At 33.0% G+C, this 26,351-nt stretch overlaps 1 protein-coding gene and 1 long non-coding RNA gene across 3 annotated transcripts; one reads left to right on the top strand and one right to left on the bottom strand.

Moving 5' to 3' along the window:
• Window positions 1-17,732: 17,732 nt before the first annotated feature.
• Window positions 17,733-26,351, bottom strand: LOC145636445 (L-ascorbate oxidase homolog). 2 transcript variants are annotated; one of them, XM_081688009.1, is made up of 8 exons: window positions 26,071-26,351; window positions 22,472-22,581; window positions 20,006-20,276; window positions 19,743-19,845; window positions 19,224-19,569; window positions 18,769-19,134; window positions 18,581-18,659; window positions 17,733-18,402 (listed from the first exon to the last, which is right to left on the bottom strand). In XM_081688009.1, exons 1-8 carry the CDS (start codon window positions 26,215-26,217, stop codon window positions 18,190-18,192), a joined length of 1,635 nt encoding a protein of 544 aa, XP_081544135.1. In that variant the 5' UTR covers window positions 26,218-26,351; the 3' UTR covers window positions 17,733-18,189. The 2 variants fall into 2 exon arrangements, with proteins under 2 accessions (XP_081544135.1, XP_081544134.1); XM_081688008.1 differs by lacking the exon at window positions 26,071-26,351 and adding an exon at window positions 22,733-22,887.
• On the top strand, window positions 24,209-25,656 carry LOC145635398 (uncharacterized). The gene is made up of 2 exons (XR_014113840.1): window positions 24,209-24,607; window positions 25,011-25,656. It is a non-coding gene; the product is annotated as an uncharacterized LOC145635398 (long non-coding RNA).

Here is a 26,351-nt window from a genome sequence, read left to right as displayed (position 1 = left end):
GTACGTACATTTTTAGACCTAGGCTTCAAACTCTATAACTATCTCACCTCTTAAGGGTAATTATAAGCACACATTAAGTGCAATGACATATCAGATCCAATGTGGGTTCAATGTCTAAGAATGTTATTGGTTGGCAAATTGCTTCCTCAAAAAAGTACGAAGTAATAAATAAATAAAAATAAAAAAAATGTAAATGTAATGAAAACTAAAAATTCAACAAATCAATTGCTAAAAAACATGCGTACTAATATATTACTGTTCTTTGTCAAAAAAAATATATATATATATATTACTGTACATAATTATGCAGTTACAGATTCCATATTGTTTGTCTTTAACGTATATTATAATGCATGCATCCATGCTAGTTTGTATATAAATTTGGTTCAGAATTTATTAGATTCTTTCCGTTTAAAAAGGGGACAATGCCTCTATATAGGAATTAGGATGTATTCTTCACCTTGTAGTGAAAGAACCATCTATCAATTCAATCCATTCTTCCATGTAGTACTAAGATTTTGTACTCCAATTTTATTCTATGAACATGAGTAATTATTTAGAGTAATTATCATTCCTAATTGTATCACATGTGTTTCGAAAAAGTGGTTACGCTTTTGTTAATTAAGATACAATTAAGAAATGTCTTATTGTCTCACATTGTAAAGATAAGTTTATGTTAAGTTTCCTAATGTGATTAGATTAGGGTTAAGGAAACTGTTGTATGTGCTGTATAAATTGTGCTATGTCATAGAAGTTGATTTTAATCTGTCATGATATTCACAAAGTTTTATATGCGGCTGGTCGCACCGTACGACCAACCACAATTTTATTTTTATTTTATTTTTAATTTTTTCTCTCCTCTATTTCCTCTCTTCTCTCTCCTCTCCTCCATTTTCTCTTCCTTGAAGCTCCAACCCAGATCGTCGTCATGGTCGTCGATTTCCTTGAAGCTCCTCGTACTCCGTCGCCGGAAAACAACTTAGAGGTTTTTAAGGCCAAATTCAGCCATGAAAACTTTAGATCTAGATGGTCAAATTTGGCCTTTATAGCCATATTTGAAGTGAATTTTGAAGACATTTTTAATTTTTAAGGTATTTATTATATTTAATTTATTTTTTCCCAATTTGGTTGTGTTTTGGTTGGATCTGGGTTTGTTTGTGGGTTCGGTGAATTTTGGTGGTGGCATGGCGTATCGGGGCTAGGTGTGGGTTGTTGGGCATAGTTGGCGGTGGCATGGTGGTTAGGGTGGGTTTTGGGAGTTGGTGGCAGCATGGTTGCTATGCGTGGTTTCTGGTGGTTAGAGTGGGTTTTGGGTGTGGGTTCGGGTTTGGTCAGTGTTAGGGTGTGTGGATCAGGGTTAGGGGCTAGTGGCGTAGGGGCTGGAGCTGGTGGCGTGGGGCAGTGGGTACGGGAGTTGGTGGTGGTGGTGTAGTGGAGTTTAAGGCTTTGAGGTGTGATAACACGATATTATACATGATTTATATGTGATATTTGGTCATATTTTATTGTGTTTCCTTCATTTTCCTACTCTTTTAGAGCTATTATTCTTCCTATTTCGATATTGCTCTTCTCGGTTTGTTTGTTTTTGTTTTTATAGGATTAGGGATCGATTTGTGTGGAATTCAACTTGGACGCAAGATATTCTTCATATGGAGCATTTTTAGCATCCACGAAGCATCATGGCAGCCTAGTCCGCAGCTTGATTGCGGTTTACTATGACCTACCGCAGCTTACTTGCGGCGCACTTCATAAAGGAGCAAGAATTCAAGTCGGCAACCTACACCGCAGCAATACCGCGGCTCGCGACCTTGTACCGCAGCGCGGTTGCGGCCTCTTCATTACCAACGAATTTAGCCCTATTTAAGGGATTTTAGGAGTCCTAATCCTAAGAAAAGACTATTGTTATTTTCCTAGCATATAAATAGGTTTTAGATAGTCTTTTATCTATCACTTTTTACATACATTATTTTTAGAGCTTTTGGTATTACGTTCTTCATTATTACTTTCAAGATTCAAGTTTTCATATTTAATTCCAATTCCAAGTATTGATTTCTCTTCCTTATTCTCTTTAATTTTTATTGTTATTATGTTTTCTTTAATTAATTGTCTTGTTATTTTTATTATTATGTGTGAGTAGTTTCATAATCTAGGGTTAGGTTGAACCCTAATATGGATTGATGTGTTATTTGATTCCCAATTCCCAATTTAATTAATTTATAATTTCTCTTTGTTAGGGTTGGTTTTATTATCAATGATAAACTAGAAATAGTATTATTGAATGTGATTAGGTTTACAACGAAAGTTGATTCTTAATTGAATTTAGAACCCTAATTAAAAGTAAGAGCTTTTATGCATGAAAATAGCTAATTGTTCTTGCTAGGGCTTATAGGATGTCGTTCTCAATGTCTTTAATATGTATGATTCCATGAAAATAGGTATGATTGCATGTTAGGGAAGCTATTAGTTGATCGAAAGAAACTCTTAGTATTGTTTTAGGAAGCATCTGTCCTGTGGAATATTTATTGATTTAATTGAGGGAAAGGGATTGTTCTATTGCATTGATTCATATTAGTGGGGATACTTAATCTTAGATGTCTTTAGTTCTTGATTAATTCATTATTATAATTTTCTTTGCTTGATAGTTTGTAATTGTTCTAGAATAGATTTCTCGATATTGATTGGTTACTTGCTTAGTATTGATTTGAGTCTGTTTAATTAGTAGTCCTTAGTCTCTTGGGATTCGACCCCTACTTGCTCAACTACATAGTAGAGTTAGTTCGGTTATTTTTGTTAGGTACGCGACACGCCTATCAAATTTTGGCGCCGTTGCCGGGGATTAGAACAATGAAGCCATCAATTACTTTGACATTGATTTTAATGGGGATGCAGAGTATAAGGAGAAATATGAGCAGCTATTTAAGCGAGGAATCGTTGCTACACGCTATGGTGACCTTGATACTTTGACAACCTTACACATTGAGGATGATATTCGTTGGCTTTTCGATAATGTCAGGATGGGAAACTTCTTATGACTAAGTTCCCAACATCACAGAGAGCAACCTTGGAATTCTTAAGCTCCCTAAAAGTCCAATTATTCCCAAACCCATCAAGTGGCGAGACTAAGATCACTTTTCGGCTATTCAACAATGATCATACTTGGAATTTGGATAATCTTAATTTGGCTCTTGGATTACAGGGTGGTGGCTCTAGAATGACCCCAATAAGATGGGATGTAGATGACCTTTGGCGGATCCTCACTGGTGAAGGCACATATGATTCCAAGAGGAGTTCTATTACGTCCGTCCGCCACCCTGCACTACGTTATACTCTCAAGTTGTTTTCCAATACAATTTTAGGTCGACAAGAAGGAAGTAGGGTTCGTAAGGATGATTTATATATGCTCCATCACATGCTTCATGTTGAACCTATAGACATTGGTTCCTTCTTTATCCAACAACTGCAACACGTAGCCAATAATAACACTAATGGAGGAAAAATTGTGCAAGGAGGGTTTATCACTCGCATTGCAACTTATCTAGGATACAATGAAGAACTCAAAAGAGATGGTTTTGTAGATGGGATCGATGCGGTAGAAATTCCTTCTAGTTAGTTGAAAAAGAAAGATGGCACCACCCTTAAGTGCACTCATAAAGATGAAGATGCATTTCCCCCTCCTGAGCAAATATCTTTGAAGGATATAAATAATTGGTCCTTTACTCATTCTTCACTGAGAAATCAAGCACCATTGCTTCCCGAGCCACCCGTTCCATCATCTCCTCTTGAAGGTGCTAGAATTTCTCCAATGTCGGTTGAACAAGCAGTTACAAAATTGCAACAGAGTGTTGATCAAATCAAGGCCGAGCAAAAGGAAATCAAGGATCATTTGGCTTCTTTATCGAAGGCTTTCACTGACTTTGGTGTTTGGTTGCGGTCTCAAGGGTTTCAAAACCCTCCTCTTCCCCCTCAATGAGGGTTTGTGAGTATCTTCTCTCCTTACTTGTCTTGTTAATTTACCTTTGCTATGTGGACATTGCAAAATTCAAGTGTGGGGGGAGGTTTAGTATAGATTTATTGCTTTTTAATATAGTTTCACCGCTTTGAAAAAAAAAATTAAAAAAACAAAAAAATACAAAAATACGTTCCAATGAATGATAAATCATGCTTCCCTGTGCCCCATACTTAAAAATTGTTTTGATTCTTGGTATATGATGATGAGTATTGTGGATAAGTTAGCCATGATTTGATATTTGATTGCTTGGATGTCTTAACATGCGTCAATTTTGCCCAATTGCTTGTGAATATAGTGCTTGACTAGTTGATTTGGTGAGGAATGTGTGTTAGTTCCTGGTATGTCAATGAATTTGAGTATTGGTTTGTGACTATAAGTAATGTTTTACAACTCATTATTATGCACATTGAGGAGGACGAAGGCGTTGTTCTTTTAGGTGACTTCAAATGATATTAGATACAGTTGTTCCCTTCTTGCTACCCATGTTGTTGTCATGACCTTTTTGTTCTTTATTAGCCACATTACAAGCCGATTTTGCCCCATTGGTTACTAGTCCCAAGCTTAGCTTGGGGGAGCTATTAGTGAGTGAGGTGAGAGAGTTTGTAGTGTGCTTATTATTTGCACAATTGGGTGGTGTTAAGAAGTTGTAATTGTTTTTCATGGTGGTTTATTTTTGATGATTTGAGAGTTGAATTTCTTGTGAAAAAAAAAAGCATGATGAAAAAAAAATAAAAAAATTGAAGTTCAACAAAAAAAATGAAAAGGAAAAAAAATAAGTGAACTTCAAAAGGAAAAAAATTTGTTTAATGATTCAATTGTTCTAAGTGAAGGTTGATCAGAAGAAAAAAAAATGAGTTTCAATAAGAAAAATCAAGTTGAAGAGTTCAAGGTTTGTTTATTCACTGATCAAGTTCTACATTGTTATATTTTTATGAGTGTAATTGTAAGTGTTGGAAATTTTTGATATGATTGGATTTATGTTTGGTGAATTTATGGTGGAGTTGAGTTATGTTGGAGATGATTGGTCATTATCTATTTTTGGTCTTGGTTTTGTTAGGATTTTAGCTCCCTTAAGCATTGCTTTTCTCTCACATTTTCCCAAATTTATCCTACCTCTTACCCTGACCTTACATTACAAGCTTTAAAGACCTTCCGACCTTTGTGCATAGAGTTGTGTGAATGTGAAAGTAGTTACTTATCAATGCAAGGAATGACTTGACATATTCCGAGTCGACTATTAGGTTGAGTGTATGTCTTTTTAAACACACGAGTGCGTGATTTGGGAGGGCATTGTTCACATGATGGGGTTGGGATGGAGAGCGATCGAGTACATCTTTTACTCGCCACATAAATGAGAGTCGAGTGTGTGAGCACTAGTCTTGAATTTTATATGCTCTTGTGGTTTGCTCTATTTGACAATTGTTAGGGAGGATGAGTGATTAAATGGATTATATTGGTTGATTTTGAAGCATATTTGTTAGATTTACCTTGAATTGGTTGTTCTTGATTTTGATTATTTTTGGGGTGAAGTATTGATTTATTTATTCATTGCTTTACTCGAGGACGAGCAAAGGTTTAGCTTGGGGGAATTTGATAACACGATATTATACATGATTTATATGTGATATTTGGTCATATTTTATTGTGTTTCCTTCATTTTCCTACTCTTTTAGAGCTATTATTCTTCCTATTTTGATATTGCTCTTCTCGGTTTGTTTGTTTTTGTTTTTATAGGAATAGGGATCGATTTGTGTGGAATTCAACTTGGACGCAAGATATTCTTCATATGGAGCGTTTTTAGCATCCACGAAGCATCATGGCAGCCTAGTCCGCAGCTTGATTGCGGTTTACTATGACCTACCGCAGCTTACCTGCGGCGCACTTCACAAAGGAGCAAGAATTCAAGTCGGCAACCTACACCGCAGCAATACCGCGGCTCGCGACCTTGTACCGCAGCGCGGTTGCGGCCTCTTCATTACCAACGAATTTAGCCCTGTTTTAGGGATTTTAGGAGTCCTAATCCTAAGAAAAGACTACTGTTATTTTCCTAGCATATAAATAGGTTTTATATAGTCTTTTATCTATCACTTTTTACATACATTATTTTTAGAGCTTTTGGTATTACGTTCTTCATTATTACTTTCAAGATTCAAGTTTTCATATTTAATTCCAATTCCAAGTATTGATTTCTCTTCCTTATTCTCTTTAATTTTTATTGCTATTATGTTTTCTTTAATTAATTGTCTTGTTATTTTTATTATTATGTGTGAGTAGTTTCATAATCTAGGGTTAGGTTGAACCCTAATATGGATTGATGTGTTATTTGATTCCCAATTCCCAATTTAATTAATTCATAATTTCTCTTTGTTAGGGTTGGTTTTATTATTAATACTAAACTAGAAATAGTATTATTGAATGTGATTAGGTTTACAACGAAAGTTGATTCTTAATTGAATTTAGAACCCTTATTAAAAGTAAGAGCTTTTATGCATGAAAATAGCTAATTGTTCTTGCTAGGGCTTATAGGATGTCGTTCTCAATGTCTTTAATATGTATGATTCCATGAAAATAGGTATGATTGCATGTTAGGGAAGCTATTAGTTGATCGAAAGAAACTCTTAGTATTGTTTTAGGAAGCATCTGTCCTATGGAATATTTATTGATTTAATTGAGGGAAAGGGATTGTTCTATTGCATTGATTCATATTAGTGGGGATACTTAATCTTAGATGTCTTTAGTTCTTGATTAATTCATTATTATAATTTTCTTTGCTTGATAGTTCGTAATTGTTCTAGAATAGATTTCTCGATATTGATTGGTGACTTGCTTAGTATTGATTTGAGTCTGTTTAATTAGTAGTCCTTAGTCTCTTGGGATTCGACCCCTACTTGGTCAACTACATAGTAGAGTTAGTTCGGTTATTTTTTTTAGGTACGCGACACGCCCATCAAGGTGGTGTAGGATTAGGGGTTACTTACTTGGTTTAGGGTTACTAGGGGAGTTACTAGATCCGGTTAGGGGTTACTTAGTCCGGTCAGGGGTTACTTGGTTGGAGGGGGTACTAGGTTAGTGGGGCTACTTTGTCATTTGATGATTTGGCACTCTGTCGCATGGTGCGGCCAGCCGCACCAGAAACGCGCTGCATGATATTTAGGTTAAGCTAAAAAAGAAATTTGTAAATTTTTAACGTTGAAGTGAGTATATACTCCTAGAATAAAGTAAGTAATTAATTATTTTTTATTTTTTGAAAAAGGGATAGTTCTAAAATTTTATATACTTTACGATTCAACTATCTTAATCTTTATATGAGAGTGATAGATAATTCAAGTGGTTAAAGCTCCCCACTCGGTTCCAGGTGATTCTGGGTTCGATTCTCATCATCCTTCCCTTATGGCTCTCTAAACACTAAAATAAAAACTTAATCTTTATATCCTTATTCATTTCAGTAAACCATAAATGTCCATGTCAATTTTCATGGTAGTGCACGCGCCTAAACAAGTTTTTTTTAATTATAATTTATTTACTGTAATTTCTTTGTCCGTATTCTCACTCATGCACGGAGAAATAATGTGTGTTATTCAATGGATTGTCACTAATCTGAACTAATATGAGTATTTTATAGGAAAAATTGTCAAGTATAATATGACCTTTAGTCTATCTTCCATAAATAAAACAACTTTTTGCTTATTTTTAATAAAACAACATTCAATACCGATCTTCCACAAATAGGGAAATAGGATAAAAAATCGGTGAACGGTTTCATAGGTTAAGAAAGAACACATGCCACAATATGATTGGTTAGAATTTTTAAATTTCAATTTAACATATTTCTTTTTAAAAATTGATGAATTTTTTTTTACAAAAAAAATCCCCCCTTCTAATCTCCCTTCCCCTGGTTAGCCACCTCCCAGTGCCCTCATCCCCTCCTAGTCTCCTACCATCTATTTCCTGCAGCACTACATCGCTATCTCCCCATCTTCGACCCCGACCTACGCTAGTTTGCAAAACCCTCGCTCTTCTTCTCCGACCCTTGCCAGACCATGAAACCCTTCCCACTCCAACCCTCAATCCTAAACACAACCCTCGCCTAGACTATCCCGCCAGACCCCTACCCTGTTTTAAAAAATTTCAATTATGGAGCTAGAGGGGAAGGGTTTTCAGCTAGTGGTGGCCAAAGTGGAGAGCCGTGATACAATCTGGACCCCCACCCCTCTAGCTAGCTATAGCGAAACCGATAGCACGAGCACCAATATCCTGAGTCCTAGCGAACGCCTGAACCCTCTTCAACAACAAAGCAACATCCTTCTCTAATTCCCCCAATGAAGAAAAGGAGATAAATGAAGAAATCTATAGCCAACAGCCCTGCAACGCGTCCCATACTTGTCCCGCTTCCGCTGAACCACAACCGACACAACATGACCAGAAACGAAGTCAGACAACCCAGATATTATTGTGAATTAATAATTAATTATTGTTAATTCATAATTAACTATTAATTATTACAACAATAAATTTGGAGCTATATTGGATGAGATTGACAACTTGAATTTCCTACCCACCATTATTGCAATGACATAAAAATCAACATAAAGATGGAAGAACAAAGGTACCCATTAAGGATTTGGACACCTGTTATCTAGTAAGAGCAATTATTGGTGGATAGAATCATAGAATAGGTTAACTACATACAAAGAGAGATTGGAAGTACACATCAACATATGTATTTTAGGAAATAAATCAACAAAGATATAGAATCAATTGAAAAAGGTAATAAATCAATATTGATTATGTACCAGAAATGGAAAATAATAGAGGAGATCTTTTGTTAACATATTGGGATTAATAGACTAAGGCCCCAATCACTTCACCTTATTTGCTTAAATGAAATTATTTTTATTAAAACAAGATTATATTTGCTGAACTTAAATTATTTTTACTTCACTTAAGTTATTTTTGCTGAACTGGATTTGTTATTACTGATTTTCTATTATAATTCTTCTTTAGAAAACTAAATTTTACTGAGCAGAACTTATTTTTACTGAGCCGAAATTATTTTTACTGAACTGAAATTATTTTTACTTAATATTATTTTTTTAAGGTGAAGTGAACAAGGCCTAAGGCCCTGTTGAGTTTACCTAATTTTTGCATAATTTAATTATTTTTACTGAATTGAAATTTAATTTACGGAAACTTAAATTATTTATACAGATTCTCTATATATTTCTTCTTTAAGTTTATTCATTTTTACTGAACTAAAATGATTTTTACTGAGCTGAAATTATTTTTGCTGAACTGAACTTATTTTCATTGAACTAAAATTAATTTTACAAAACAGAAGTTATTTTTACTGAATAATACTTCTGTAAGGTGAAGTGAACAAGGCCTAATCAAACCAAAAGTATTTGTGTGTTTTATATTATAAATGAGAATAATCACTCTTAGAGGAAATGTCTCTAATTTTATAATTAAATCACAAGCCTTTAAGTCGTGTACTCTTATAAAGTCGCACTATTTTCTTCTTTTTACTAAGTACAACAAGTGAAGAACAGTACAATACATTTTAATACTCATTTTATGTCTTTAAATTAAATTATATTTTTTTTATATAGGTAATTAGCCATGTTTAAAAATCATGTACTTTTTATCATAATTTAATAAGTTTTTTTTTTAAAAAAAAAAAACTTTTAAAAACGACAACAATTTAAACTTTGAATAAGTTTTTAAAAAAAAAATTAAAACTTTAAGTCACTGTTTCATTAATAAAACAAAACAACTACTAAACAAGTACACAATATAATGTTTAACATATCAAAAGCAAGCATGCACCACAACAACAAAATGATAATTATAGTCCACAATAGACACAAAAAATTTTGTGCATCTTAAAGAAAACAAAACAACATATCATATATAGATAACTGAGACAACCTTAATAACTCCAATAGAGGTATAAGCCTAAGGATATTAGAAAGTCTAAATAAAATGAAACGACATATAGATATGAATAAAATCCATAAAAACTATAATACTCAGGTATCTAGCAAGCTAGTTCCATGAACACATGGTCCATGATAGATATAATAATCCGGCTGCAAAAACCATTAAAGCTAGGGAGAGGTCTAATGATAAAATCACTCCTTCATGGACTATATTAGAAGTGTTGCGAACATCCAGCCTCAAAGTTAAATCCAAATCACTTTTCTTCTTCCTCTTTTCCTTTTTGTTGGAACTTTCTTTAGCGAGATTTTTGAATATCCAATAGTCATGCTCCTTCCTATTGGCTTCTTCTGGCACTTTTATTTTAATCCCTACAATAATGTTACAGTTTTGTTAATAGTGATTAAATATGCACTCCCTTTGATTCAATCCATCAATTGTTTGAAATCCACATTCGTATATATCTATCTTAATTCGATTTTTACTTATTTGAACTTAACAAACTTTTCTAATTTTTTAAGAACTTGTTTGAAATCCACATTCGTATATATCTATCTTAATTCGATTTTTACTTATTTGAACTTAACAAACTTTTCTAATTTTTTACGTATAAAAAAAATGTATCTCAAGCTATATGAAAAAATAATTGAGAGATAAAAAAAAAATTGTACGTACTTGCAAATAACTTCTAACTTGCGACAGAGTAACTCCATCAACTCGCATCTTAAGCCAAATTTTTTTAGGGAAAACACCTGAAATACAACATTATATTCCCAATTGAATTTTTAATAATCAACACACATACCCACACACATACACACACAAAACTACATATCTCAAAATTAATAAATTAATTACATTCTTCTTTATCAAATTTTATGGATGAAATTAAAATACAATTAGCATAATCAATTTTGTATAAGCATGAATTAAAAAAAAAAAATTAATGTAAATATGAATCATTTAATAATAAAGTTGTAGGTGGTAAACTTACTCTCTGCATCACCATATTTCATAACAGCACTAACAAACTTACGCTTGAGATCATCTGTCCATCAAAACATCATGTTATTTGGTTTAGCGCTAGATCGGCCTACATCAGCGTTTTTGTGACCCAACCCCATTTTATTTTCTCGAATTAACGATTGGAAATGGTCAGAGAAAAGTTGGAATAGAAGAGAGATGAGGGGGCTGAGAGAGACCGAGGAGTGATGAATTAAAATAATGCAGCAAAGGGGTATAAATAGAGAAGAATCAAAGGAAATACACGGTTGTTTTACATTATTACATTTTTCCATTTACATACCACGGTAATATTTCACACTCATATAATTAAAAATAAATAAAGAAAAGCGACATAAAAAGAAAAGAAATTTCAAAGATTTTTTTTTGTAATTATGTTTATGTTATTGTAAGCAAATTAATTAATATAGAAAAATCAGGCTTACATTTGTATTCTTTTCATCAAACCACTTTTTTTAATTATAAAGTCAATTCATCAAATAAATAGTTATGTGACATCTATATATATATATATATATATTAGCCAACACAAAAATCATATAAGCCAGCAAATAAAACATATCAGCCAACAAAAGAAACATATAAGCCACCAAGTAAAATATATCAACCAAGCCTCCCGCACCAAATAATTCATGCGTCCATACGCACGCAATATCTTCTCAAAATAATATTAATGGTTGTTGAAAATAAAAACAAATTGGGTGAACATGTTGGGACTTAAATTTGGCCAAAAAGGACCATTATTAAAGGACGGAGAGAGCATATTTATGTTCGATATTGTTTGGTTCGTCTCAATATGCAGTAACATGACATCAAATATTTATCGATATTGATGGACATTAAAGATACATGTTAAAGACCCAAACTCAAAATGAGACTATCAATGTAAAATGGAAGGAATATTTTTTTTGCCGTAAAAGCACTAGGTGAAAAATGAAGATTGGCATCGAGTAATGCCCACCGGTTTTTAAAAACCGGTGGGGAAAAAAGGGGGAAAATGAGGGAAGGGAATTGCCACCGGTTCAAACAGAACCGGTGGGAAAAATATTAATCCCACCGGTTCAAAATCGGTGGCTTTGTTATCAAAAATAACTGCCCCCCTTATAAACCCCTAATCGTAACTCTATCTCTCTCTCCTCAGCCGCTCTCCTCTCTCCCATCTCCTCATCTTTCTCTCTCCTTCTCTCTCTTCTCTGTTCTTGTCTCCTTCTCTCTCTTCGATCCCATCTCCTTCTCTCTCATGTTCTTCTCCTTCGTTCTACTCATTCTCTCTCTTCCCCTTCGATCTCATCTCCTTCTCTTTCTTCTCCTTCGATCTCATCTCCTTCTCGTCTCCTTCTCCTTTTCTTTCATTTCCACCACCACCAAGATCACCAAGACCACCACCGCAACAATAACACCACGAAGACCGACATCAACAACACCGACTTTAATCGAGGTTAGGGTTTAATTCGATTTTAATCCAAAATTATTCGAGGTTAGGGTTTAATTTCTAGGTTTAATTCGATTTTAAGCAATTTTTCTGGATTAAATTTTGGGTTTAATTAATCAATTTTTCTGGGTTTAATTAATCGATTTTAATCAATTTTTAAATTTTAATTCAATTTTTCTGGGTTTAATTAATCGATTTTGGATTTTAATTCGATTTTTCTCGATTTTTCTGGGTTTAATTTTGGGTTTAATTAATCGATTTTTCTGGGTACAGCATGCGTTTTTTGGTTTTTTTTATTTTGAGTTTTCTGGGTTTTTTTTTTTTTTTTTGTTTTTTTCCGGGGATTTTTGGGTTTATTTTCAATTTTTTATTATTTTGAGTTTTCTGGGTACATGCATGCGTTTTTTTTTATGTTGAGTTCGTGAGTTTTATTAATTTTTTTGTTTTAATTGATGCAGGTATGTTGATTTATAGATGTTAAATCGAAGAATCAAGATGCAGGAATATTGATTTAGATGTTGTATGGGAGTTTTTTTATTTTGATGTTGTAATTTAAAATTTGGCAGTATAAAACCACTAATAATGATTGCGGTTCTATATATATAGAACCGCTAATAACGTTGGAGGTTCTATATATAGATCCATTACTACCATCATTGGAGGTACTATTATATGTACAAGATTATTATATGTACTATTATATATGTTGGAGGTACTATATGTACAAGATTATAACAAAGCGAGCTAAATATCATATATGCATAAATGAGACAATCTACCTACTGGTTGTTGATATAGTGGTGATTGGGGATACACTTAGTAAGAAGGACTGCGTGTTCGATCCCCTGCAACAACAATTGGGAGGGGACTAGAACCTTGACTCCCAAAACTGATCTTCGAATCCGGATTAACCGGCCAAAGGGTGAACCGGGTAGAACACACACACATAAAAAAAAAAAAAAAAAAAAAAAAAAAAAAAAAAAAAGTCAACCTTATTATTAGTCCAATTACAAGCATAAACAATAAAGTTCTCATAAAATTTAAATAAAAACAAAGAAATACTTGTAATAAGAAATATCTAGCTAGCTAGTTAATTTCATAAACACATGCAAGGTCCATGTATGATACATGATAAATATGATCATCTTAGCTAGCTGCTAAAATTATTAAAGGGAGAGTTTTAGTGAGATATCTTCTTCACAAGTTATGACAGAAGTAGTGTCAAAAAGATTCAACCTCAAAGTTGTATCTAAGTCATTATTCATCCCCTTAGGCTTTGCCTTGGAACTTTGAGCAAGATCATCGAATACCTTGTAGCCATAACACCTCTTATCGGCTTCTTCTGGCACATAAAACACTTTGGTAGCACCATCATTTACCGCGATTTCTGACCATGGCAATGTCTCCAATAGTGAATGTTGTAACGGCATCTTGTGGTGATCACCTTCACCACCAAGAAAGTGCTTGTTTAAGGCTTTTTTTATGAGTGAATCCTTGACATGTTGTAGCCGAGTTTGCCTACGAGATACTGGACGAGAGGTAGGTGAGTTTATCATCTCAGGAATTTGATTAATCAATTGCATATCCTTCTTAGCCGCATCCACGGCTTCTACATTTATAAACAAGCAAGGAATCTTATCAAACGACACACGAGAAAATAACTAAGAATAATATATAATACACAGTATAAAACATATTTATGGGCCTCAACCATCAGCTTAATCTTTTGGTTGAGTTGGTCCTTTAACATGGTATCAGAGCCAACGTGACATAGAGGTCACAGGTTCAAATCTCATCCACCCCTTCTTCAAAGTGGAATTAATTCACCCCAGTATGGGTGGGCCTGCCTTTCATATATGTGAGGTGGAGTGATAGAGTATAAAACATATTCCTAGGCCTCAACCATCAACTTAAGCTTTTGGTTAAGTTCGTTTTCTAACACATAGTATTATAAACTTACAAGGGATACACGTTTATCTCCTCTTTTTTTTTTTTTTATCACACGTCACTTTCATGGATACATCAATAACTTTTTTGTTAAAAAGGGTCCTCGCAATTAAAGATGACTGAATAAAATATTTGATTTATTTACCAAAATATCATGTGATATTTTGATAAACATCCTTTTTTTTATAACACATAAACCTGATGGGCCTACTCCTTAATTTATTATCAAAGATAACTTGCTCGTGCTATTTGATTCTCCTATTGTATAAACGATCAAGAATTATGGATATGCTAAAAATAATATTGATGATATCTCTGAAAAGTTTAATGTTCGATCTTAAGAAATCTCTAAAAAGTTTTGAATATACTTTAAACCCGAAATTTAAATAATAGGGATATCAACTTATGTTATACAAATATATATATATCTCTTAGTATCATTTTTTTAACTATAACCATATCAAATATTATAATCATATCAAATATACAACCCGAAAACTTTGTCCAAATAGAATGAGAATTGTGAATAAGAAATTTAGCAATTGTTAAATTAGGGTTCTTGATCAATCTCAAAAAAGTGTGTACAAATCTTTGAAAAGAGCTGAGGTGCTTTGATGTAGTTGAGGTGTTAGAAATGTGATAGTTATGGAGTTGTTTTCATGGAAGAAGGAAGCAAATCTACTATTATATATATTGAATCGGACCTTTTAATTTCTTTTTTGCTGGTAATTTTTTGGCCGGTTTACAACAATTGCACGCTAGATACATATTGGATTAAATGATTTGTACGGTAAGGATTCCGGTTCATTTTTTATGTTGATAGATTACTTAAACATGAATGTAGTCCTTATATTAAGCAATTCAAATTTAAGCCCTAAATTTGAAGAAAACATGTATAATAGAGATGCATTCAATTCTGATAACAAGAATGAAAGTAAACTATATTGTACTGTTTATGTACTCTTTCAGTACGAACTCCTACAACATGACGAAGAAAATAACTAAAAAGTCAGCCATGCAACAAACATTAAATAAATAATTACATAAACAGTTGATGTATCAATATTTTTGATGAATATGTACCTTGAATTATTGATTCTTGTCGCATGCTTCTGTACATCTGTTTGGTACATGAAAATTTGATTAATCTAACTGTCTCATTAATTAAGTATGATTAGAAGCGAATTAATAAAATAAATTAAAATTATAATAATTAATCATATGATTTGAGGAAAAATGTGGAGGGATAAAAATTGTACTTGCAAGTGGCTTTTAACATGCGATACGGTAATCCCATCAACTCCCATTGCATGCAAAATCATATTAGGGGTAGCCCCTAATATACAACACCCAATCCATAGTTAAATTCTTAATAAAAATATTCAAAAATAAAATAAAATAAAAAATTCTTAATAAAAATAAATACACCAAAAAATTTAATAAGCAAAAAAAATGTGCAACTTTGTAGCAATTTGTAGGAATTAATAAGCATAGACAAGAAAAAATGTGCTACCTCCATGACATATTAGTTGCAACTTTGTGGGTATTATTTGTGAGATATAAAATATTTCAAAATTACAACTAATATTTAACAATATATAATAATAATTTTGTAGGCGATTAAACTTACTGTCTTCGCCACCAAGTTTCATAACAGCACTGACAAATCTACGGTGTAGATCATCTGTCCATCTTAGTCTTGGCTTCTTTGATCTTGTATAGGGCCTTACGACACCTTGATTAACACCATTGTCATGATCGACCTTCATCATTTATTTTTTTCTTTCTAGTGAGATAAAAAGAATGAAGAAGAGTTGGAAATGAAAGAGTAGAAATGAAAGGAAGGATGGTGAGGAATGAATAAAATGCAACCAAAATAAAGGGGTATAAATAGGAGAAGAATAGAGGAAAATATATACTCGTGTGATATAATTACTACGCTTTTTTCCTTTACTTGTACATACTTTGATAGGATTCCACATTGACCACGTACTAGAAAGACCAGTTATAAACTTAAAAGAAAAACTAATTTAAGTCAGCAAAAATAACTTAAGTTTAGCAAAAATGATTTTAGTTTAGCAAAAATAAACTTCATCTTTTTTTTTTTTTTTTTTTTTTTTTGATTTTTTGAAATAACTTCATCTTATTTTTGATGAACTAATTTTTTTTTCCTGAGCTGAAATTATTATTATTATTGATTGTGTATCATATTTCTTCTTTAAAGTTACTGATTTGTACATACTAAAATGAACTGGTTATCATTTTGTTTTATTAAACTAGAATTCTTTTTATTGACTGAAATTATTTTTACAGAATATTACTCCGTATTATTTTAAGGTAAACTTAACGGGGTCTTAAATACTAGTATATAGTTGGGGTATTTTTATTTTAGATGTACAAGTATACGTTGAGGGAGTGAAGCATAGGTCTTAAACTCTTAACAGATGTCAACATGCACCATATACAAAATTCTCTTATTCTTTCAGTTTTAAATACTACAAATTTATTTTGGATTTAATTTCCAGGAGTTTTTAATAAATTTAAATTTAATGTTCTCTTCTAAATTTTTTGAGAGTTGACAAATAGAGAAGGTTGACGTTGGCAAAATTGGAAGGAGGGCACCGTCAAATAATTAAAAAAATTAAAAATTCAAAGTGCAACTAAATTCTCTTCGATACATGCAATCGGTGGGTTGATGAACTTAATAACTTGCTTATTTTTGCACTATTTAATTATTTAATTTTTTTTATGTGCATGTAACAAAACGGTTTTGAATATTGTCATATATTATTATTATTATTATTATTATTATTATTATTATTATTATTATTATTATTATTATTATTATTATTATTATTATTATTATTATGAGGTCATATATATAGATATTAAATATAGTCTAATGTTTGTTGCACACTTGCACGAGTATATAATCTTTCGTCCTTTTTTGGGGAGGGTTTAAAGGATGTAACGATTCATGTCATTTCCCAAATTTTATTATTTTGTCAATGTCAAATTTTATTAGTTGAATATTTAAATCTTTATTACGTAATATATGAGAATTAATTCTTTACAATTGTGTTGCATACAACTATACAAGTATATATAGATTTTTTTTCGTGTGTTATCTTATATATGTATGAATTATTACTTTATGACAATTCTTGTGTTGGTACCACTTAATCAACTGTTCCTAATAAGTCTTATGTCAAAAGTTACTTAATGTTGAGCTAAAATTTTCGTTTATTGGAAGTGTTATATCATGCCTTAAAGGATAGATATACTTTGTGATCTCTAACATTGAACACATAACTCGAAATTTGAATTCACACTTTCATTTTAAGGATCGGGATGCCTATCATAGAATCACCCTTCCAGCCTTCCTACAGATCAATGAATTCAACTTTATTCCCGAAAATGAACTAATAAAACAATGGAACTAGAATTACATTTTTGCAATACACTTGGGAGATAAGCATGATACAACAATTCCTAATTTCACAACCTACTAATTCAATCTTCTCCCCCTAAAACAAAGCTCTTGCCGCTATGCCATGTAACGTCATGGCAATATTGTTACATAAGCTCGAATACAATTAATAAACTATGTCACCCTCTCGTGACTCTTTAAAATAAATCATACATTAATACTCTGTATTACTTTAGAAAGAGTGTGTCGTGTGGGCGTGTGGCTCAACTCGAGCACTACTCGAATTTCCAAGAGTGCTCGTAGGTTTGAACCCTCGTTCCCTCTTTTAGACTCCCTTAGTCTATCAGTCTCCCTCTCACTTTCCTGAGGTAGGAAGTTGAGCGAGGACTCGACTTACCTAAAATAAAATATTTATATAGGGCGTGTGTGACGCCCTCTAGCCCTACCACAAAGGAGTGCATTCTTAGGAATGGGATATTCGTCTCTCCACGAACGAGAGGGAGTCCAAACCCTCATGTAGAGTTGTTGTCCCAAATATTGCCTTACCCAATTCTCTGATCTTATGTTCCACATTCCTACATTGTCCAATGACATGTATATGGCGGTCCATGCCTTTGGATACACCTGCATAAATATAGCATTTCCCTCGTTATATTATTATGCAACATCAACCACTTTGCACTATTATTTCTAAGCAAATGTCCTTGAATTAACAGATATTTTGAGATAATATAGCACACACAAAAGAATTTTTTGTTGCAATAACACAAGAGATATGGTGTTAAGTGATGTGGATTAATACCTGGACCGTGGAACGAGTAACTGCATCTCTCAAGTTATAGCTGGCTCTGCTCCTAGGAGTCCATTGTCCCCCATCCATCCTGCTCATCCAAAATTAAACAGATTTTAGGATATGTAGTCAATGGATTTTATAAAAAGGCGTATGCATGATATATTGATATGATAAGATATGTCATATGTGGCTCTTACCCGACAACAAAGAAAGCGTAGCCATCAATGTGGTAAGACTGAACTGAATCTTCCTCGTTCTGGAACACAATTTCAATAAACGTCCTGTAATCTGTCTGCAACACCCCGGTCTTAAGGTATGCAGGGCGCCATGTAGGGTAACTAGGCACGCTATTAGGGGAGTACACGCCAGGGATGTTGAAGTAGTCTGCTAATTTTAGGGGTGTATCTGCCTGCACGTATGACACGCTGTTGATTGCATACCTCTGCCTTTGGTTAATATATGCTGCAGAGTTTGCAAACACGATTGTTCGTTGTAATTTGATCAGACCATAATGGTAGGAACCCTGTGGGTTTGGTCTAGGGCCACTTGCACTCAGATTCATCCTGAGTAGAAAACATAAATCATGTTAATACTTCATATATCTTAATATAATTTAAGGCCTAATATTGTAATGTAGCAAGCATATATATACCTGATAGAATGGGCCTGGTTGAGAGACCAACCAATTTGCGTGGTGGGGCCGGGAGGGAGAGGACCAGAGACTTTCTTCCAAGAGTTTCTGTAGTGAAGGACGGCTGTGGTGGTCAGAACAGGCTTAGTGAATCGCGAAGAGACTACAACGTAATAATCAACTGGAGGCTGATCAGCTGTCACTAGGACTGAGTATGACTGTCCTAAGTGAATGTCAAGGGAAGTGTAGCTTGTCTGCATTGTATGTGTCCCTTCAACCTCTATGAGCTTAAGCTTGTGCCCTGCGATTCTGAAGTTGATGGATGTTGCAGTCCCAACATTCGATATCCTAAACCGGTAAGTCCTCCCTACATACCATACAACCGTTAGTAACTTAGTTTTTTTGGAGGACCAAAAGTCAGTAATAGATATTAAGAGCCTAACAACTCCTCTTATTTACTTTCTGTTAGTGTATATTCTTTTGGTACATAACTAAAGAGATTATGAAATGCATTTGGTAATATTGGTATAGAGTAGTTACCTTGCTCAACTGTGAAAGTATAACCATTCCATCCTCGGCCATTGATAAGAAGACCATCAGGCATATGGATGTTGCGGCCCCTTTCTAACATCCTTCCCAATTGCTAAAAAAAGATACACAAGTTGATGTTATACAAACATGTCATACACCGTTATAGTTCAATTGCAAGGTTCTAGTCTAAGGGAATGGGAATGAATTTGTATGTAAATTGGCGTGTAATGTCTCACATATATAGATGCTGGTAATCAGCAGTATGAACTTACCCTGTGACTTTTTTTGTACCAGTCCCCTGCAAGAACAGTGAAGTCTCCAGCAGGAGGAGGGAAAGGAACTGGAATTCGAGGGCGACTATAGATTCTAATGGCACCAAACCCACCAGAAACCTTATGAAGACCGATAGAAGGGAAGTAGTAGAAGCTTCCAATTTGATCTTTGGCTTGGAGGATGTATGTGAAGTTCCTTCTAGGTGGTATTGGACAAGTTGTCCCTGGCATACCATCTTCAAATGAATTCCTCCTCTGTTGCAACCCATTCCTACATAATTGAGGCCACAATAGTTATTCGACTATACATTACATAGCAAAACCTTGTATGAAACGGCCTCACAATATTGTCGTTCAAAAACAATTATAGTAGACTAAATTCTCCACAAAAAACTATATTCGACAATTATTTGACTAAGTTTTTGGTGGAGAATTCAATCTACTATAAAATGCATGGCATGGCAAAACCTTGTAAAAAACAATAATTATTCAACTATATTATGTATGACAAAACCTTGTAAAAAAAAAAATTATTATTTGACTATATAATGCATGGCAAAACTTTGTATGAGACCGCCTCATCATATACACTTCAAGTTCACAATTTGACTAAGTTTTATACTCAAAATTACTTGGCAACTTTTTATATCCTACTAGATTTCTCTTAATAGTATATCTTTACAATATCAATTTCTAAAATATTTCTTGTTATGCAATTAAAAATAGTCATTAAATCACTTTAATGCATAATTTGAAGACTATTAAAAGTCAAATTAATCAAGTAATTTGAGACGGAGGGAATAGCTACAATACAAAAAATGTATTGATAGAATGAGTAGCAACAAGTGTATAACACACAATAAGATTGGAGCAAAAAACCCAAAAGGCCCAAAAAAAAAAGTTGAAAAAAGCTGAAATTTGTAGTGAGTAAAGTGATGAGAGTGATGACAACGTAAAGCCCAATTAAGTTAGTGGAATGACAGACCATTATAAACATAAAATAATAATAATTCCTTAAAAGAAAAGGATTATGCTTAGTGCTTCATCTTGACCTACGTGTTAGATATCACGTGCGCCCATTACCCAAATCATATGCTCTGTCTAAATTAGTCGGCACCATAGATCTAATCACGTGTGTGGATCCCACGTGAGTACTGAAATACACATAAATGATTTTCGTTTTTAAATATGAATAGATACTCCTAATAAAATACTATTCTGATCCGTACTTCCGTTCCGTTTAATATTACTCGTAAAAAAGAAATATTTTACACCAATACGTAATTGTATGATTGTATCATATTCTGTACATTGAAGTTTGGAGTACACATATTTTGTTCATCGTAAATGTTAGTATAAAACATTATGTACGGACTATATAATATGCTCATCATGATTCATTTATTAGTCAAATTTTACAACATTTCTTAGATTTTACGTCAAGCCATTAACTAATTATGTTACACTATTGTTACTCATACTACACTTGTTAAAAAGTAATGTGAAGAGTGAAGTATCAATAGTATATAATTTTATAATATGCTACTACCTCCAAACTATTTATAAGCTGTCAAAATATAAAATTAGTAAAAAATAGAAATTACTTTTTATAACATGATATATAATTACCAATTAACTTGAGTACTAATCAATTTTAATTTCATAATTAGCAAGTTAAGACATTATGATCTCTTACTTTAACGGATGACATTTTGCTATCAGCAATTAGTCAATGATTACCTAGCTCATGCATGTTACCTTTCACATTATTCTCTTGAACTTGTCTCAGTACATTGTCCTATTGTAAATTTGTAACAATAGACAACTAAATATTTCTTCTTCTCCAAAAACATTTTTTTTTAATAATTGGTATCGAGTGGTGATAAAAATGAAAAAAAAAAAAAAAACACACACACGCACAAATTATTGAACATAGTACTCCGTATTATATAAACATGAACCTTTAATTATTTTTGCAAATATAAATATAAACACATTATTTTTATTTTTTTTTTTTGGTGTTTAGAGAGCCACAAGGGCGGGGGTGAGAATCGATCCCAGGATCTCCTGAAAATGGGAGGGAAACTCTAACCACTTGAGCTATCCCTCACTCTCATAAACACATTATTATTAACGTCTTTAATAATCTTCTTTCCAAATGTCCAAATGGATAGTAAGTTTGAAAAAATAAATTAGATAAATATTTAATAATATAGGAATTTTATTTATTTTTGAAATGTACATTGCTATGAACATTTCATACGAGTTAGTGCTAAACTGCTAAAAATCGAGTTTCCACAAATCTTTGCCATAAAATATAAAAATGGCATCTACATTAAATGCTTGATCTATAAATCTATAATACTCATAAATTAGTATTTCAATGAAGATATGTATAGAATCTTTAGGGATTCATAAAAATACGTATAAAACATAAAGAGATTGATAGGTGTAGTAGTTAGTTACCATGAAAGAAGGAATGGTTCATTCAAGTAATTATGAACACTTATAATCAAGTTGTCATTGGTCACACAGTCAATTTGTGGCCCTGGAAACTGTCCATTGATCAAAATCACCTGGCAAAACAAACACATAACTCAAACATATTAAAACCGGAATCAACTAGCTAGTTATTACGCACATTAGCAAAAAAAAAAAAAAAAAAGATTGCATACATCTGAACCTCCATAGATCACTAATATAAATATACAGAAAAGGATTACGTACATTTTGCCTTACACCCATAGGGTAACGAATGCCATAATGCACTTTTAAGTAGATAAATCGATAAGGGCTTTCGGCATAGATGACATTTACTAGGAGAAGGAGAAGGAAGAGTAGTTGTAAGGTTGAGAAGGAAAGTGATTTGCATTCTCTCATTGTTTTTGGGTTATTTTCTTTAGTCTAATTAACTAGTTTGAGCAATTGTATTTATAAGTGTAAAAGCCTAATAGATGTTTGGTCACAGAATCACCGCTCATAGATTGGTTATTCACGAGTGGAGGTTGTGTGGGTGAAAAGAATTAAGTACTATTGGAAATTTGGAAGTGGTAGTAATTTATAAAGTTGTCTCACTAATGTGTTGTATTTATTTTGTCTTCTATTCTAAATTTCTTTGGAATGTCTTTGAAACGTTTTCACATTTCTACAAAAATAGGGTCAAACACTTATGGTTCAGGATCGATTTATATACTCTATCAAATAGTACTAGTAATTTAGAAGCAAAACCGTCGTCGATATAAATTAATGATATTTGTGCTTTTGTAAAAATTAATTTAGGGTTATTAATGAATCTATAGTAAACAACATTTCAGTGAAGTACTTGAAAACTATATATACAAGTGTTTGAGACGATGTATCTTTATTCTATCATAACACAGATGGTTCAGGTTCAGTTTATATACTCTATCAAATATAGGTCAAAACTTGTATACGTATACATCTAACAAGCTCATGTAGTCATATGAAGCAGCTAAAAGGACCAAGTACAAGCTCAATCAAGGACTAGAGTAAATTTCGCGATTTCTATTAATCTAACCTAGCAACAATCTTATGGCGGCATAAGCTATCCTCAAAACATTGATATGTACAGAATTCTCTCCCAATCTAGTAATCTATCACCCCCTAAAAGTAGTCTAAAACTATATCGGATAGAGTTTGTGTCTACACTTTATATCGGATATAGTTATTGATAGGCCGCATAGGAATACAATTGATCACGAATCTTGAAGCTTATATTTGGTTTTTTTTTTTTTTAATAGTAAATCTATAGATGTACAAAGAGTTTCACTAACACTATGAACCCAAAATTGTATATTAAAAAATTAATGCTAAGAGGTTTGAAATGAATGTTAGAGTTAGTTAAATCATGTGATATAAATTGGACATCAAAAAATGCTCTTAGTTTTAAGATCCAATTTGTACTCCCTAGGTCATTACATGAATATCCAACTACAAATTTGCTAATAATGCCAAAATAATTAGGAAAAAAACTAGTAAATGAGAAATTGGACCCATAAAAATTCACTGACACAACTAAATGACTGAGCTACGCTGTAAAAGGTTTCAATACATATCACATGTTTGATCTTGATACATTAAAATTTAACATTAATTTCGTACTATCATATGCACATGAATCACTTCACACTCAATTGATATACAAAGTAGATTAATAAATCTAAAATTACTTTGAATTAGGGGTGAAAGTGAAGCGGTATAAAACCGAACCGAACCGAAAAACCGAACCGAATAAGGAATGTGGTTCGGTTTTTTGGGAGGGTGGTTCGGTTTCGGTGTCAAAAAATTAAAAAATTCGGTTTTCGGTTCGGTTTCGGTTCGAAAAATTGAAAAACCGAACAAAACCGAACCAAACCGAATTATAAGCCCAACATATAAAACCCCTGGCCCAAAAGTAATTACCCTAGGTATATAAAGAAAAAAATGAAAACCCTAATTCCTCTCTGCCTTTCTCTCAGTCTCTTTCTCCACTCAGTTTCGTCCCCTCCTATCTCCAATTCTCCACATTCACTTTCACCCCTATCTCCGACCACCGTCGACCACCAGGCGACCACCGACCTGCTTCTCTCTCTCTACATTAAGGTATGCTCTGTTTCTCTCTCTCTCTGCGATTTTGTTTTGCTAGTTTGCGATTTTAATTTGCTAGTTTGCGATTTTAATTTGCTACTTGCGATTTTAATTTGCTACTGCATGTTGATTTGTTCTGCTGATGCCTGATTTGCGACTTTAATTGCTGCGATTTTATTTGCGATTGCTACTGCTTTAATTTGCTGCGATTTGTTTGCGATTTTATTTGCTATTTGCTACTGCCTACTGCTTTAATTTGTGAATTGCGAATTTGTGGGAATTAATTTGTGGGAATTTTAGTTTGTGCTAATTTGTGGGAATTAATTAGTTTGCTACTGCTACTGCATGTTCAATTGCTCTGCTACTGCTTTGCTATTGCTCTGCTAGTCTTCTTATGCTGCTGTTTTTTATGTCCTAGGGTAATAGCAACCAATGTGGGTGTCAATGACCAGCCTGAACTCGAACTTGAGACTGACCAATCTAACTGTAACAAAAAAGAAGGTGTAAAAAGGAAGAGGATGAAAGAGCGGTCCCAAAAAAATCGGTTTGGTTCGGTTTTTTATTGTGAAACCGAAATAAATATGGTTTGGTTTGGTTCGGTTTCTTAAGTAAAGTGGTGCGGTGTGGTTTCTAAAATCAAGAAACCGAATTAAGGTGGTTCGGTTTCGGTTTGGGCCAAAAACCAAACCGAACACCGAACTTTCACCCCTACTTTGAATTGAACTGAAATGAATTGTTTAAGAGAGAAAGAAACTAGGAACTGGACTAAACTGATTGGAGCTGAAGTGAACTGAAATTAAGTCGAAGAGAACATGCCCTTCGTATAGCACTATAGCCTATCTAATAACGTGTTAGTTGTCTTTCTTTGTTGGTTTTGCTAGTTTATTATCTCCGATCCAAATGGGATCGGAGATTCTCTCTACTAACGGATTCTCTCTAGTAATTAGACAGTCCATTTGATGTGGATATTTTTAGAATACAACTTTTTTTAAAAAAAATCTTTATATCGATTAGATCAAACCTTGCATGGAAAGTAGGAATAAAATAACCTCTATTGTCTTTTATTAATTTGTCCATTCTTAAATCCCTAGTTAGAAAGTTGCATTATGAGAAATACACCATAATAACAAAACAATTACTAAAAGTAAATATAAATATACAAGTATATGTTAGTTTAGATTTCTATATAAAAACTTGCCATATTTATGATGACACTATTACTTTCAGATCTAATTATTAAGCATCTCTTACTATTTTAGTGCAAACAAATCAATAATGTAGTATCTTTCAACTAGAAAATAAATGTAGCATCATATTTCACAACAAAATCATGAACATAAATTTTCAATGAAATAATTACAAGAATATTAGATATTCCCTTAGTCTCCTAAAGTTCTTCCTGTATCGACTTTTTATGTGTAACAAATATAATCAAATAAGAACTTTTAGAGACGAATTGATGGAATAAAAGAACTTACTTGTTGTTTGACACCCAAGGGATAAACATAGCCATAAGTAACCTTCCAGTCATACATTCTATATGGGTTTTCACCATTGATGCCATTTACAAGAAGAACAAGAAACACTACTAAACTTGAAAAACAGAGTGCTCTGTTTTCTCCCATTTCTTGGTTTTCTTAAAGTATATTTTTGTGAGTATATTTTTTCTTTTTTGGGAAATTTTCTCAATTTATAGTGAAATTATTTAGTAGATCTCTTTCTCTCTCTAAAATGTAGAGAGAGAGTGGGGGGGTTGAAG

The sequence above is a fragment of the Chenopodium album genome, chromosome 6, assembly GCF_948465745.1.
Source record: "Chenopodium album chromosome 6, dcCheAlbu1.1, whole genome shotgun sequence".
Classification (NCBI taxonomy): domain Eukaryota; kingdom Viridiplantae; phylum Streptophyta; class Magnoliopsida; order Caryophyllales; family Amaranthaceae; genus Chenopodium; species Chenopodium album.
Note: the sequence above shows the minus strand (reverse complement) of the source record. Positions and strands in the feature narration are given on the sequence as shown.

What these genes read in the sequence shown, in the direction of transcription:
- LOC145636445 (XM_081688008.1), bottom strand. Translation starts at nt 22,885, where the DNA reads ATGAGAGAATGCAAATCACTTTCCTTCTCAACCTTACAACTACTCTTC. An exon ending in GGTACAAAAAAAGTCACAGG is followed by an intron (nt 19,846 to 20,005) that starts GTAAGTTCATAC and finishes ATCTTTTTTTAG; the next exon opens with CAATTGGGAAGGATGTTAGA. An exon ending in TACTTTCACAGTTGAGCAAG is followed by an intron (nt 19,570 to 19,742) that starts GTAACTACTCTA and finishes TATGGTATGTAG; the next exon opens with GGAGGACTTACCGGTTTAGG.